The sequence below is a fragment of the Triticum urartu genome, chromosome 4A, assembly GCF_056163025.1.
Source record: "Triticum urartu cultivar PI428250 chromosome 4A, HENAU_Tu73, whole genome shotgun sequence".
In the NCBI taxonomy this organism is placed as follows: Eukaryota; Viridiplantae; Streptophyta; class Magnoliopsida; order Poales; family Poaceae; genus Triticum; species Triticum urartu.
Window position 1 is genome coordinate 38,451,603 of NC_141876.1, and position 14,642 is coordinate 38,466,244.

At 44.7% G+C, this 14,642-nt stretch overlaps 3 protein-coding genes across 5 annotated transcripts; 1 reads left to right on the forward strand and 2 right to left on the reverse strand.

Annotated features, from left to right (window-relative positions):
* Window positions 1-294: 294 nt before the first annotated feature.
* Window positions 295-4,790, forward strand: LOC125530956 (GDP-mannose transporter GONST1). Of its 2 annotated transcripts, XM_048695366.2 has the most exons (10): window positions 295-711; window positions 1,587-1,754; window positions 1,898-2,123; window positions 2,236-2,375; window positions 2,870-2,999; window positions 3,193-3,291; window positions 3,477-3,631; window positions 3,916-4,032; window positions 4,115-4,212; window positions 4,305-4,790. In XM_048695366.2, the coding sequence occupies exons 1-10, from the start codon at window positions 707-709 to the stop codon at window positions 4,361-4,363; spliced, it is 1,197 nt and encodes a 398-aa protein (XP_048551323.1). In that variant the 5' UTR covers window positions 295-706; the 3' UTR covers window positions 4,364-4,790. The 2 variants fall into 2 exon arrangements, with proteins under 2 accessions (XP_048551323.1, XP_048551324.1); XM_048695367.2 differs by lacking the exon at window positions 295-711 and having other exon boundaries at window positions 1,621-1,758.
* A 1,164-nt stretch (window positions 4,791-5,954) lies between these two features.
* Window positions 5,955-7,221, reverse strand: LOC125530957 (EPIDERMAL PATTERNING FACTOR-like protein 2). The gene is made up of 2 exons (XM_087519530.1): window positions 6,700-7,221; window positions 5,955-6,585 (listed from the first exon to the last, which is right to left on the reverse strand). Exons 1-2 carry the CDS (start codon window positions 6,779-6,781, stop codon window positions 6,290-6,292), a joined length of 378 nt encoding a protein of 125 aa, XP_087375656.1. The 5' UTR covers window positions 6,782-7,221; the 3' UTR covers window positions 5,955-6,289.
* A 2,127-nt stretch (window positions 7,222-9,348) lies between these two features.
* Window positions 9,349-14,630, reverse strand: LOC147974656 (putative lipase ROG1). 2 transcript variants are annotated; one of them, XM_087517651.1, is made up of 10 exons: window positions 13,896-14,630; window positions 12,967-13,034; window positions 12,709-12,779; window positions 12,116-12,376; window positions 11,456-11,616; window positions 11,311-11,366; window positions 11,143-11,195; window positions 10,944-11,067; window positions 10,576-10,673; window positions 9,349-9,755 (listed from the first exon to the last, which is right to left on the reverse strand). In XM_087517651.1, exons 1-10 carry the CDS (start codon window positions 14,105-14,107, stop codon window positions 9,684-9,686), a joined length of 1,176 nt encoding a protein of 391 aa, XP_087373777.1. In that variant the 5' UTR covers window positions 14,108-14,630; the 3' UTR covers window positions 9,349-9,683. The 2 variants fall into 2 exon arrangements, with proteins under 2 accessions (XP_087373777.1, XP_087373778.1); XM_087517652.1 differs by having other exon boundaries at window positions 12,967-13,029; window positions 13,896-14,069.
* Between the last annotated feature and the right edge of the window lie 12 nt (window positions 14,631-14,642).

A 14,642-nucleotide genomic window follows, 5' to 3' on the forward strand; every position in this document is an offset into this window, starting at 1 on the left:
ATATATACTTATATATATAATCATATACTATTTGTGCAAAATAGTATGTGTTTTGAGTCATAAATTTGCAAATTATTATTACGTCATTTTCAAATTTGCGTCAACTTTGGTTTTTATGGTATATACCGAAACCATACCGAAATAATTTAGTATATACCAAAACCGAACCGTATTTTAATTTCATACCGTATTTTTCGAAGTATTAATACCGTACAAACTAAAAAACCATATAAACCGAACCTAATAAACCGAACGCACAGGGTGACTATCCGGTACACCTGACGCTCTCGTGCCGTACCCAGCGGCGGTATGTGGAAAGCGTATGGGGTGATGCGTGTTCGCTCGCTGCCGCTGCCGCTGCGCCGTTGACCTCGCCAGCCGGCAGTTCCCCCCCCTGCAAGCTGCGACAGCCCGCCTACCGTACGGCCGGATAAACCGAGGCACTGGGTTTCGGTCTCGCTGACTCGTCAAGCCGCCGAGCCGAGCCAGCGGCGACCATTTCGCCTCCTGCTCCCGCTCCTCCTCTTCCTCCCCCCACTTGCTCCACGGACCACGGACCTCCCAGCTCCCTCGCCTCCACCTGTCCGCCCGCCTTCTCGCCGGAGCAAGTCGGGCCTGGAGCGTCTGCGCGCCCTCACCGCCGGATCCCACCTCTGCCCTCTCCAGCTCGTCGCCGCCGGACACCCCCAAGCTCGCGACCCCCGGAATGAGGTAACGCGAAGGGTTCCGCCTAATCACTCCCTTTCTTTCCCCCTTTATCTATCAATCACGCGGCCTGGTTTCCGCCCAACCAGCATGTCTAGTTTTCCACATATGTGTATTTCCCATGGATTGAGGGTAGGTTTGGGAGGGACCTGTAAGTTTGTGTATATGTTAAATTGTTAACCGTGGATTCGGTCGAGGAGGACTCATTTTGCTCTGTCCCTGCGCAATATGTCAGTATACAGTTTTTGTTTTGTTTTGGCCCTGTTCTAGGGTGCATCCCAAGTTCATGTGCTCTGTATGTGCTACGAGTGATTAGAGCGCCCAAAATGTCGCTGTTATGCTGCAACCCATAATTAAATGTCTGAATCACAGTGATGTCTGAAAAATATTTTCACAGGGTAATTTCACGATGCTTGAAAATTGGCTTGTTCAATGTCTCAACCGGGCTCATCTCAACTCCCTACATTTTAAAATGTGTCACGCAGGCAGAAAATCCTGAGCAAATATTGGAAGTAACCCTTGTAGCAGATTTTATTTATAGTAGGGATATATGAAAACTCTTGTGGAAACCGGTCCTTTTAGTTTGATTTTATGTAGAGTAGGGGCATGTGGTGACTCTTCTGGAAAATGCAAATGCTTATAATTTTGCTCCACTACGATGCATTTTTAAGTATATAGTATGAACATGCGCAGAACTCTTTTGGAAACTGTTAATGCTTATAATTTTGCTCCACTATGATGCGTTTCGAAGTATCATAGGTTTCATATGCATGCTTGACCAGAGTACAAAAATGGGACCTACTGTTAAACATAGTACATAAGAGATTCATGCATTAAATAATTGGATTATTGTTGATTGTGAGCACTGTTTTACCTTGTAGAATCCAACACTTAGGCAATCATGTGGATCCTGGCACCCCTACCGGGAGAAAATCACCGGAGATTACTACAACTAGTCCACTCGTGAACGGAGAAAAGAGTAAACTCTGGGATCAGATTGGAGGACAAGGTGCACTTGCAAGTCCCATGAGGAGAGAGATTGGGAACAGGCATGTAAGCTTCTCTTGATCTATGTGTTATTTTGCAGGCATTTATGGACCTCATTGTCGCCTCCTCAAATGAAAATATCAAGGAAGCATTTATGGCCTGAGCTAACACAATGCACTGTGCTTTTGTCTCATATTTTCTCCAGATCTTTGATGAGGTCCTTCTCTGTTGATGACGTTGACTTGGAAGATGTTGAGGCCTCAAAAGATAGAGATAGGCCGTCACACTTCCTCAGGCTCCCAAACATTCAGAATCAGTCTCTTCTATCTGGTCTTGCTTACTGTATAGCATCCTGCAGCATGATTTTGGTTAACAAGTTTGTTTTGTCTGGCTATGGTTTTAATGCTGGAATATTTCTGATGCTTTACCAGGTATATTGCTATGGCTGACCATATACTTCTTATGCAATCTTGTTTTCCTTCTCATAGATATTTGCTGCGTGGGTAACACTGATAGTATTTTCTTCATCATGTTATGCTGCAGAACATTGTATCGGTGACCATAGTTTCCACACTGTCCCTCTCCGGTGTTATCTCAACTGAACCACTAACATGGAAGTTAATCAAAGTTTGGTTGCCTGTGAACATCATATTTGTCGGAATGCTAATTACAAGCATGTTTAGGTATGTATCAAATTTTCAAATCATTTTGATCTGAGGACTGTTTTCTGCGCAGTTTATGCTGGTCTGTACTTATATCCTTTCGGTATCGGGGCATCTTTTATCAAATTTAAGCAATTATTTTATGTTTCTATTGTATAGTCTCCATTTCGGAAAATATGAATACTGCTCTCTATTCATTTGCCCCCACTCTCAGAGCCATGCATAAAGGAACACACATGGGATATAGCTTGTTCCTCCTTAAATTAGTATTGATGCTTAATAATGTTTGATAGCCCATAGATTTCATTTAAGGGTAAAATTTTGTTGTGCTGAGGCTCGTTTGCTCTTTCTCTGTTCATGTTCAATTAGTTTGTTCAGACTATGAAAATTTCTAAGTTTTCTGAACATTATGAGTTGAGCATTTCCATATGAGTTGTGAAGAAATTGTTCCTCAACTTGTAATAAGGAAATTCCAGATAAGCACTGCACATTTTAACATTTTCTGTACCTTTCAGTTTGAAGTACATCAATGTTGCGATGTTGACTATATTGAAGAATGTCGCCAATGTTCTTACTGCTTCTGGGGAAACCTACTTCTTTAAGAAGCAGCATGATAGACAAGTTTGGATTTCTCTAATGTTGATGGTATGTCATGAATTTATGAATGTTTGGGCAGGATTTGAATGCTTGAGGGGGCTTATTTTCTTCTTCTGTTGCTGAATAATTGCATGTAGTCAATTCATTGCTATATATCTAATCATAGATGTTCATGAAACATGACTTAAATTAACACACTATTGGGCCCTTAAAGACCTGACTCGTCTCTCTGTTTCTGTAGATAATCTCAGCCATTGCAGGAGGAGTAACAGATCTGTCATTTCATGCAGTCGGCTATACATGGCAGATCTTAAACTGTTTTTTAACAGCATCATATTCGGTATTGTTCTTCTCAATGCCACTGAAAATTTACAATATGCAGCCAATTATCAAACTGTTACTCTTCCCAAATGTTTTAGATTCTTACATTCAGTTCCAAGATTCACACTCTAGTTTATAGGACAAATATCTTCAGTTGTGAGGTACCTCCATATAAATTTTAACAAATGAACTACTTGCTTCCAGCTTACATTGAGGCATGTAATGGATAGTGCGAAGGAAGCCACCAGATCTGGGAATTTGAATGAGCTTTCGATGGTTTTACTGAATAATATTCTTTCACTACCATTGGGAGTTATCCTCGTGCTTGGTTTTAATGAAGTGGAGTACCTGTTGGAAACGTAAGCTTCAAACTTCACTCGTTCACTTGTTTTATGTTCTAGCATGAACCTAATAACTAAATGCAAACTGTGGTTCCTCCTCCAACATACAACTATTGACAGGAAAGTGGTGTATAGGCTTAAATGTGTTATCTGCTGGTAAAAAAATATTGCTTAAGCTCCTATCAAGATACAACTATTGCATCTCTAAAAAAAAGATACAACTACTGCAGCTAGCACATCTGACAGAACAATTAGTTGTAATTGCAAATGCTACTTGTGTCTTATGGGAAGTGAATTTGCAGGCCTCTCCTGAGGATGCCTACGTTTTGGCTAGTCATCACTGCTAGCGGGGTTTTGGGGCTCGCTATCAGCTTCACTTCGATGTGGTTTCTTCGTCAGACAAGCGCAACAACATACAGGTACCAAATGAATCTGATAAGCCTCTCAAAAGTCGTCGCCCTTCACTCTTCTTGATCTTCTAATGCCAACATTGAGCTGCAGCCTTGTAGGCTCCCTCAACAAGATCCCACTTTCCATTGCCGGAATCCTTCTCTTCAAAGTCCGCACGAGCATGGAGAATTCCATCAGCATTCTGTTCGGTATGTTTCGTCTATGACCATATTGCCTTACGGCTGCCGACATATACTGCATTTCACTAACGAAAGAAACCATACATGCCATCACCCCGCAGGGCTATTAGCAGGAGTATTTTTCGCCAGGGCAAAATTGCGCGAAAACTCCCAGTCGTAGATGTTCCATATCCCATTCCTACCAGAGGGCAGGATTGCGGTCATCATAAAAAAAAGCAGTCTGCTCCCTCAAACCAGACTGGGAAATTTGTGCAGGTGTGAGGTTGTTTCCCAGCTGGCAAGACAAGAGACAACGTCATGTTAGTTAGCCTGGTGCTTCGTTTTGTTTTTGCTCTCGAAGCCGTCCTGGATCTTCTCTTGTCGTCGCTCTTGTGGTTGGTTGGTGGATGGTGGCATATATACGTCCTCTGTAAGATACATGGTTAGATGCTGCTGAAATCCCAGGCAGTCGGGGATATAGATGATTGGGTAAATACACATACAGGTAGTAATTCTTGGGTTGGAGGTTCTCCTCTGAAACCAACTCGGCTGGGCAGATCGCTGCTGTATATTCTCTCATCTCTTTTGAGAAATGTCTTTCTGGTTTATCTCTTGTGCATTTCCCATTGCCGGTCGAGCGCATTCACCTCACTCAAGCAACACGCGTGTTGTGCCCTAGCTTGCCGTCTCTTTTGGTTTCTCTCTTCTGTATTTTGGTTCTTGCTTATAGTTTGTGTGGCCGACTTGTTTTGAGGTTTGACTGCTGCTGTGGGTGTGGCCGTGGCCTGGCCTCCCTCTTGCTGTTAAGCTGTGTCCTTACGCTTTGTCATACAGTAATAAATGTTCTGACTGCTCTCCTTGTGTGAAAAGAGAAAGAAAAGGAAAGGAAGAGTAAAAAATGGGGGCAGAGGAGACAGACGCTTGAATGCCCATGGACACGAGACATGACTTGTCACTCGCTAGACCTCGCCGAGAGGAGAGGAGGACTAGCTCGCGCACAGTCATACATTCACTCACTGGAGCAAAGTAGAGTATTGAATGTTGGCTCAGCACTGTCCTTTTCTCGCACTCAGGTTGGTAGGCAGGATTTTGCATATCTGCACGTGACAGTCAGGGCTCTTGGTTGAATGCAGACGCCAAGTTACTACTCTAGTAACCTTTGCTCAAGGCTTGAGTTAGCCATGCATGCACACCACACCACATCACAGGCTATAGAGGCAATATCCGCTTGTACTCTCTCACTGAACTTCAAATTCTGTAAAAATAAGAGATCATCAATGGGCAAAAACGAACTCCACTTCATTACCCTAACCGGGAGCAGAAGAGAGAAATCACACGATCAAACCACGTATCTTGTTGGCTGACGCGAGTAGGTAATCTTCTTATTGGAGTCCTCTGCTAGGGCCTGTCTGTGTGCAAGGAGATGGTGGCGAATCCCTGGGCCTGGAGGACATGTCCTGGGAGCGAATCACATGCTTTTGCTTACGGGCACAAGTTCTTCAGAGGAAAAGACAAGGCCACAGCAATGATGAGCGTAGCTCCAAGGGCTCCAAAAAAGCTCTTGTCTCGCTGTTTGGCCCCCCCTTTTCAGAGCCTTTATCATCTCCAAACAAAAAAAAGGACACGTACCATTTTTCTTGTAAATAAAACTCGATTTACATCCAACATTCATCTTTTTTGTTTTTCCAGACGATCCAGAAAAGGTCGCGTATGTTTAGTAGTACCAATGTGTTGACAGGACCTTGTTAGTCCATCAGAGCGACAACACGAAGTGATATCAGTCTCTTAATTACACCACCAAGCTTATAGTACAATATAGGGGAACTCAGAAGCAGCTGATCAGTTAGTGCAACACCTCCAAATTACTAGCAGCATGTAGTTGATCATCCAGCATCATCATCATCATCATCATAAACTCTATACCTAAACAAACTGACCAAAACTTGTCCCAACAACCACTCCTTGCACAGCCATGTACAGTAGTGTAGTTGATCTTAGCGCATGCAGCCTCTCCCAACAACTTACAGCAGCCATGTGATCTGTGATGGGATGGACCAAAGATGCCGGAGGCTCGTCAAGCATCTTCTTCTTGAGCAGGCGTCGGCCGTCACGGGTTGAGGATCGGCCTCCTGTCGGCGCACCGGCACTTCCAGTTAAGCGGCTTGTAGTTGGTGGAGCCCTCGTCGTCGTCCCCGACGCCCAAGGCTCCGGACAGGCGGAACTGGCTCCCCCCCTTGCCCCGCGGCGCCACCGGCACCTGCACCGCCTCGCACCGGCCGCAGAGGGCGCACCGCCCCTCGCACCGCGGCGGCCTCGACCCGATCCTCACCGCCGACATCGCCTCCGCGCCCTCCGCCACCTTTGGAGCTGCCTCCTTGAGCTGGTAATGCAGCGGCCCTCTACCTGCAAGAAAGCGCGCGATGGCAACATGATACATCAGCTAGAGGCAGAGAAAGCGAGGAAGATGCGGCGGTGTGGAGTAGTGGAGACGGTAAGAAGATCTTGGCACGCACGCACCTTGAGTAGTAGAGGCTAGGCCCTGGGAGGATAGTAGCAAAAGGAGAAGCAGGAGCGAGGAGTAAAGTAGCAGGAGCTTCATGGGGGAGGGCGGGAGTTCCCTCAGCTCGATCGGCTCGACTGGAGCTTGGAGGTAGTTAAGCACTCACTGATGAATGAATGAGGGAAGCAGCCGGGGAGTAGGGTACCGCTGCTAGCCTGCTACTTATATCAGGGATCGCGCTCACATGGGCAGGCGTTCCTTGTAGCTGTGGCGCTGGGAATAAATGGTCCACAGAGAGAGAGAGGGAGAGGGGTTGGCCCTGTCTATCTACAGCGTTGTGGTGTGGCAGCACCAGCACGGACGATGGCCATTGAATGTGGCTGAGCTCTGAAGCCATTAAAGGCTTCGTGCAGCGGCGTCAGAGCCAGCGGGAGGGAGAGGGGGGAGCACAAGAGTTGGGAGGAGAGAGAGGCGGCAGGAGGGCACAAGGGCTGGGGGCAGAGACAGCGACGCATGCCTGCCTAACCTCCCTCCCTCCCTCCCTCCTTCACATTGCACTGCATGCACGCCAGCAGGGGCACGGATTAGCGAGGTCCTTCGCTCCGGCCATGCGAGAAAAGAGGAGTACAGCTTGAGAGAGAGAGAGAGAGACGAAGCAGGGGAGATGAGATGAGATGCGATGCGACGGGGAGCAGAGCGCTTGCGTGGACCCGCCTGTGCCCCTGTGCAGGCCCTTCTTCCCTGCAACTGCAAGCGGAACGGGGATCGGAAAATAGGGCGGGCCAAGAATTTCAGCCGGACAGGCAGCTATAGCTGGGATGGATAACGATGCTAGTACTTGTTGATCTTCAGTTCAGTCCACACCCCCGATGGTGATGATGGTGATGTCAGATGCCCCGTTCTCTTTCTCTCTCGGTGCATTTCAGGCTCATGCGGTTGGCTTTTTCCTTTGTTCTGAAACGAGCCAAAAGACTTGCCATTTCGTTAGTTAAGAAGAGACCGATGGTTTCATGAGTTCCAAGCCAAAATAGAGCAGTTACCCGCGAGGTAAAATGGCATCTAATCCCCTGGCACCCGTCGCTACCCGCAACCTAGCCTCCTCAAGGACCCTATGCACAATGATCATCGAAGGAGTGGAGATGTTCCAGAAGACCATAGCGTTCCTCTCCTTGCAAAGCTCCGAGGAAATAAGCATAAGGAGGGGGGCTATTCATCGCGAGGACAACGATCTTGTTCCACCAATCTTTGACAACGACCATATATAGTCGGCCAATCACTTGTCCTAATATCGCCCAAGCCGATCCGTGCCTTGACTGCATTCCAAACCGCAGTCAGAATATTAGCATTGGAAAAGGAGATGGGCCATCGTTTCTTGAATTTGGTTGCAGAGGGGGCACATACCGAAATTTGGTCATCCCCTACGATGAAGTCAATCGGCCGTCCAAACTCTATTGTGAATGATCAACCAAGCAGATAACTTGCATTTTGGAGTAGCCCACGCCTTTCAAGCGGTCTTTAGCAGAGGCGTGATGAAGAGCCCCTCGAATTGCATCTTGTAGGCCATGGACGTCAAGAATCCGTTAGGCCCCGGCGTCTTATCACTTGCAGAATCAAATACCGCATGCCTAGCCTCGTCCATGGTAAAAAGAGCTCCGATGTCATTGAGATCACAAGCTGGGACGGGAATATGCTATTCCAATTTAGGTACTTATGTCGACGAGGCCCCTTCCTGACGATAGAGGAGAAGTGACAGTGGACAATGACCTTCTTGTGACTGTGATCGCCACCCATCCCACATTATGCTTTGGGCGGTGAATATTTTTTTCTCTCGCAACGATTAACTCTTAGGTGGAAGAATCTTGTATTTGCATCTCCTCCTTTGATATTTGTGATTCTTAAGTTTTGCCCATTTCTAGCCTTCTCAAACATAACCAAGCCAACCACCCGCCGCTTGAGCCTCCTTCGAAGGTCAAGCTTTGCCGGGCTCAAGGTTCGAGATTCTTGTCCAATGTCAAGGCGAAGAATTATCTTCAGGGCCATATAGAGTTGAACTTCCGCATTGGAGAAAAGAGCATTTAGTCTGATGCTAGTCTTCTTGAGCTTGTGGTGTAGCACCTGGTAGGGCTCAACATGGTTGTGATCCTCATTCCACATCTCCTGGAAACCAGGCATATTAATCTAAAAGTTCTCAATGCGGAAGCATTTGGAGCGCTTGATGCCATTTTCATTAGCAAGCAAAAGCGGGCGGTGATCAGAGAGGACGAGGGGGAGTGAATGATTTGAGAACCAAACTCCATGTCACAAAGCGCGCTCGCTCTGACCATTGCTCCAAGTACGTAAATTTCATGTTTTGAAGATGGGATCTCTTTTAACTCACACGAGTTAAGGTGTTTCTAAACCGGACGACACGGCTTGAATCCCCATTAGCGCAGTCATACACTGTGCATCCCAATAATGTCACAAGCAATAATCGTAGCTTCAGTATAGTAGTGGTATATAATACTGTTTTTTTCTGCTGGTGGTATATAATATACTGGTGTAGCCAGTCAAAGTGCTTGGGAAATTAAAGAGGTTTTCAGGTCAAGCTGGAGACATGCATGCACTGACGGCAAGAGAGGTCAATACCCGTAATTCTCGCTACGAGTTCTCTGCTCGAGACGCAAACACACAGCGGATCTTATCTTATTTTATTACACTGATGAATCAACAGCCTGTGGTCCATTAAACATTTACATGCATGCATGCACACTGAAGCATGGATGCAAGAGAGAAAAGAAAAGAACCTACGAGCCCCAGACAGACTTTACAGGAAGCCTACATAGGCCCAGCGGGTGGTTCTGCCTGTTCCACTGTAGTATATCTCCAACACTTTTTGCCCCTATCCTTTTCCTATCCAATTGAAATTGGTACCCAATAATCCAAATAGAAGAAGAGAAAGAAATTCGTATCCAGATAGAAGAAGAGAAAGAAATCGGCACCGCCACCACGTTATCGCTCCATGTTAGTAGAGAAAATGGTCGATCATGTGGAAGACCACATCAGCCCCATCAGAGTTGAAGAAATATGTCTTCACCTGCGACACGAAAGAAATGAGAAAGAATGCATGAGTTTTTTCAGACGGTGACAACTTGGTAAATTTGCTTCATCGACACACTTATCAATAACTGACTTGTGCCTTGCATATCACATTTCAGTTTTGGCATTGCAGCTTATTACACAAGCATCAACTCATACGGACAAGGATAGCTCTGTTTTTTTTTCCTTTTTGTTTTCAAGAAACAAAGTGGATAGAGCTACCCTGCTAGCCAGCCATGCAAGTTGGGCTAAACCTTGTGTTCCTGAGCTTGCAGCAACTTATAACGCATAGGTAGCAAAGCTATCCTGAATAGGCATAAAATGGAGAGAGGGCCTGCTGTTTTTGACAGCAAGGACTGCATCCGTATTTGGTCCATGATAACCTACCTACCAACTTAAATGGTAGCCTTTTCTAGCTCTTGTGTCGGTGGAGCCATACGCCCCACATGATCAACTACTACGATATCATCGGGTAAGAATCTGCAGCATTCCTAAAATCAGCAGTGCAAGCACTGACAGTCTTGCAGTTAATCATTAAAGTGTGACCATTCTTCTAATGTCTTGCACTGACATTCTTGTCCTAGACATAAGCAAATTCTATTGACTGGTAAAATAATTCTAGAACAAATGGCAATGCTTAAAGAAAATTAATGTAGCCAAGAGCTTTCAGTAGACAGATGCTAATGAAACTTCAAAATGTAGCCTTTCAAAGGGGGGCTCTTTTTTGGTGCCAACATGTAAAGTAATCACAGTGTAGAAACTTTTATCCAACAGACATGAAGAATAGGGACCAGAAGGCCATGGGGTTTATAACAAACCTGAATGGTGCTATGGGCAAAAATCCTTTGTCTACTTCTCTTGAAGCTAACATCTACCCTTTCCCAGGGAATTCTATTTAGGCTTTTCAGCATTACCTCTGAAATTGAAGACAGGTTAATTCAGTTACAGAACATATGATCTTAATCATCCTGGAGAAATGGAAGTATGGAATGGTATTGGATATAATACAAAACACGCTAAATAAAAACAAAACTTTAGCTCCAATGCAAACATTAACCAGCGTAAAGACTTCGTCATTAGAAACTCGGCATCTATGGTTTCTGCTGGTTTATCAAGTCCTTTGACAATAAACAGCACATCATCATGGAAAGCCTGGTACTACTATAACTCCAACTCAGTATCTTACCTTCCATTTCACTTGTAGTTTTTGCCTGATAAATCATTTCATCCGAAAAATCAACATCCCGAGCCTTTGGTTTTTCCACATATACAACATGTGGATATCTTACATCATCCACAAAATCTTCTTTCTGATGCCAGAGGATTTTGAAACATAAGAACCCTGTTACAGACCAAATATGGGCTGATAATAAATAGATCATTACCTTGGGAAGCTCATGTTGACGGCGTATTGAAGATGTCTTCCAGCCAACAACGACTGAACTTTTAGTCAAGGCCATAAAACAAAGTGCTTTAAATTCTGAATTGGTAAATAGATAGCCAATATGTTTATATTGATCTGCTAAGTACAAATATTCATGGCACAAGGATACAATCACCACAAACATTTGAGTAAGCAACACAGCGCCTGAAAGAACGAAGAGCTGATCTGCACAAAGAAACAAAGTATAAGATACGCTGAAATAAGGAGATCTATTTTTGTAGTTATTCATCGAAAACAACATTTATATGGCATACATGAAATGGAGATCCCCGTAATCAGTAACCATCTGAAGAAGTAATGGTGGCTTCTCATCTTCAACATCCTTTAGAAAAAGATGTTTTCCACTTCTCCCAGCAAGCCAGGACATACCAAAAGCCATCTTTTCCAATCTATAGGAACCACGGAGAAGGGGCATCTGCGTGTAGCAATCAACAATGGAGTCAATTAATCTGCATATCCAGTCAATCTGCCAGTTTGTCACACCATCGTACGAGATGCACCCACTAGAATCAGAAAGCTACTAATTGCCAGTGATGGATATTAGGAGGAAGAAAGTTGTGCATATTTAATACATCGAAACAAAAATAAGTAACACTGAGAGGTATGGTAGCAACCAGGTGAATGAAATGGAAAAAGGAACAACTTAAATCAAAATGGTGTAACTATATTTACATCAAACTAATACCTTTACTGAAGTTCATATTTGCCATTAATATACATAATTCATTAACTCAAATTTATCCACTTTGTATCTGAGCTTCCATACTCCTTCTGGTTTAATATAATGCAGGGATATGTTGGTTTGTCAAAAAAAAAGATATCTAGTTGTGCAAGCTCAAATTAAACCACAATAGGTTGCCATCTGGCCAAGGCTTGATATAAAGGCAGAATGTACTGCAAAATTTGTAAATAACCTGTTTATGTGATCTTGTGCCAAGGTGTGGTGTTGCAAAAGTTATAAAGTTCATGGGCTCCAAACCAGCAATCTTGCCTTGACCCATCGGTTGGTTGCTACGAGCATCATTGACATCCTTCTCATACTCCTCATGACAATCTGTTTGTGTAGTAGGCTCATATAGTAGTGCAATGGCGTATCTTGCAATCAACCCACCCAATGAGTGTGCAACAAAGGAGATCTTCTGAAGTTCTGGTCTACACTTAACAACTGAAATCACCTAAAAACACAAAATATAGGTTAATTTGAAGTAAGGAAGACGAGGCAGAGAGTAATAGGAGCTGATGTAATGATAAAGCATATAAGGGTGTGCTTTTCAGTAATCAGCGATGGGGGGATTCCCCACCTGGAACAGTAAGGTTGTTTATCATGAAAGAGAAGAGTAGAAAAAAAAATGTAGATTAAAGATCATTGAGGCTAGCTCTCCCCACCTGGAATAGTAAGGTTGTTTATCATGAAAGAGAAGAGTAGAAAAGAAAGTAGATTAAAGATCATTGAGGCTAGCTCAGCTCTGTACATTAAATTTTCCAACATGAATTTACCAATACTCACCTCCTCCGCTAATCTCCTTCCCATCACATCAACACCATCGAAAGTTCGAGTTGCTGAGTTGCATCCACTGCCTGTACCACACAACAGAACATTCCCATTTATTTTCTCCCACAGGAGATGTGCCATTAATGATAGTGTGACTACTTAATTCACTGTCCAAAATAGTGGTCCATTCCCAACTGAAAGAGTACTAGTTTTGGGGTTGAACGTACTTGCACATAAATAATAAAATACTTTAATTAATGCTGTTGAACTTACAATGAACAACCACATCCTCAGGGTGTTTTCTGATGAAATGTTTTGCTGCGTAACCCCAATTTTCTGCACTGCAGTAGAAAAGTCAAACATTTGAAAAAAAAAGTGGAAATAGATGTCTCCTCACAATGCAACTGCACTGCATGATAGAAACTAAGGTAAAATGGAAATAGATGTTTCCTCAGAACACATTGTAGAACTGCATGTTAGCTAACAACACATTCAAGAAACTAAGGTAAAATATAGGATTTTGCGCATTATTACATGTCTTGAACACTTGCACGCCCTTCTGTTTGTGAGTGCAGCTGGAACTCACAAACGTGCTGGAACTCACAAACGTAATAGAGTAATACTACTGCACGCTGGAACCTAATTAGAAGGTAAGAACTTAGAAGAAAAATTATGTATCAATTTGTGCAGGTCTACTGACATTTCACATGAACAAGTGTATCAATTAATATACATTTACAAGTGTATATTAAAATAAATTATGTTTCTGTGGATTCGAATGCTTAATTTTTTTTGAGGGAAGATTCGAATGTTTATATTTGTTTGAACCAAAGTTTTGACAAGATTAAGAGCAACTTCTGTAGTGTGAAAGTGTGACAAATACTCAGCTATCTAATTTCAATAAATAAATAAATAATACTCAGCTATATTGTTCCTCAGGGATCCAACATTCCAACAGCATCCACTGAAAGTTAGCCCTTGAATACTCATGATTTGCAATGGATTGTTTTCCTTTCCATCATAGGTTCATTAGGTTGACCGATAGATTCATTCAAAAACGATTCTAAAACTGCCAACTATTTTGTCCACATAGCCTTTAGTTCAAAAGTCAAGGAGCCAACCGATTGCGTGCGAGTGGTCCGAGGTTAGCGCCGAAAAGCAGTAAGAAACGGAGGGGTAAAAAAAGAGATGGAAACAATCACCTGCCGACGATCCCATTGACGGTCACGATCAGATGCGTGGGCGCCCGCCTGCTGGCCCCGTCTCCGCCTCCCTCGTCGGCGCCGGAGCCGGAGCCCGAGGGCCCCTCGTCGGCGGCGGACACCGTGAAGCACCCGGGCCGCGGGAGGCACGCCGCCGGCAGCCACCTCCTCCTCCTCCTCCCCTTCTTCTCCCCGCCCTCCCCCGGCGCCATCCTACTTGGATTTGACTTGGCCGCCGCCGCCGCCGCCTGGGGGAGTCGCCCAGAACTTTCCTCAGTGACGCCGGTGGCGCGAGGTGGGCGCCGATGAGGCGAGGGGGCGGCGCGGGAGCTCAACCGCCCGGTGGGTCGCTTCTGGTTCCTGCCTCTGTTTGTTTGTGGTTGTGGGTGTGGTGGATCACCACTTCACTCCGCGGACCGGCTCGCCTCACCGGCAGCAGCCTTTACTTTTTCTCTCTTTTTTCCCCCTTCTCCTGCCCTCCGGTGATGGGATCAAATCGCAGGGTGATGCGTCGTCGTCGTCGACATGGGTGGATCTGGTGCGATGATGCCTCCTAAAGCTCTCCTTTTTCTTCCACGAGAACCTGATATGCGCTCCTGTCTCTGCAATCCGTTATATGTTCGCCGTGTCGGGATAAAATCGGACTGTTCTAAGAGAGGGGACAACTACAAGTCTAGATGGCAATTTTTCCTTCTCTACTAGATCTGCAATAGTATAGTCGTTCGTTTGCCGTCGTGGATTTGGGCC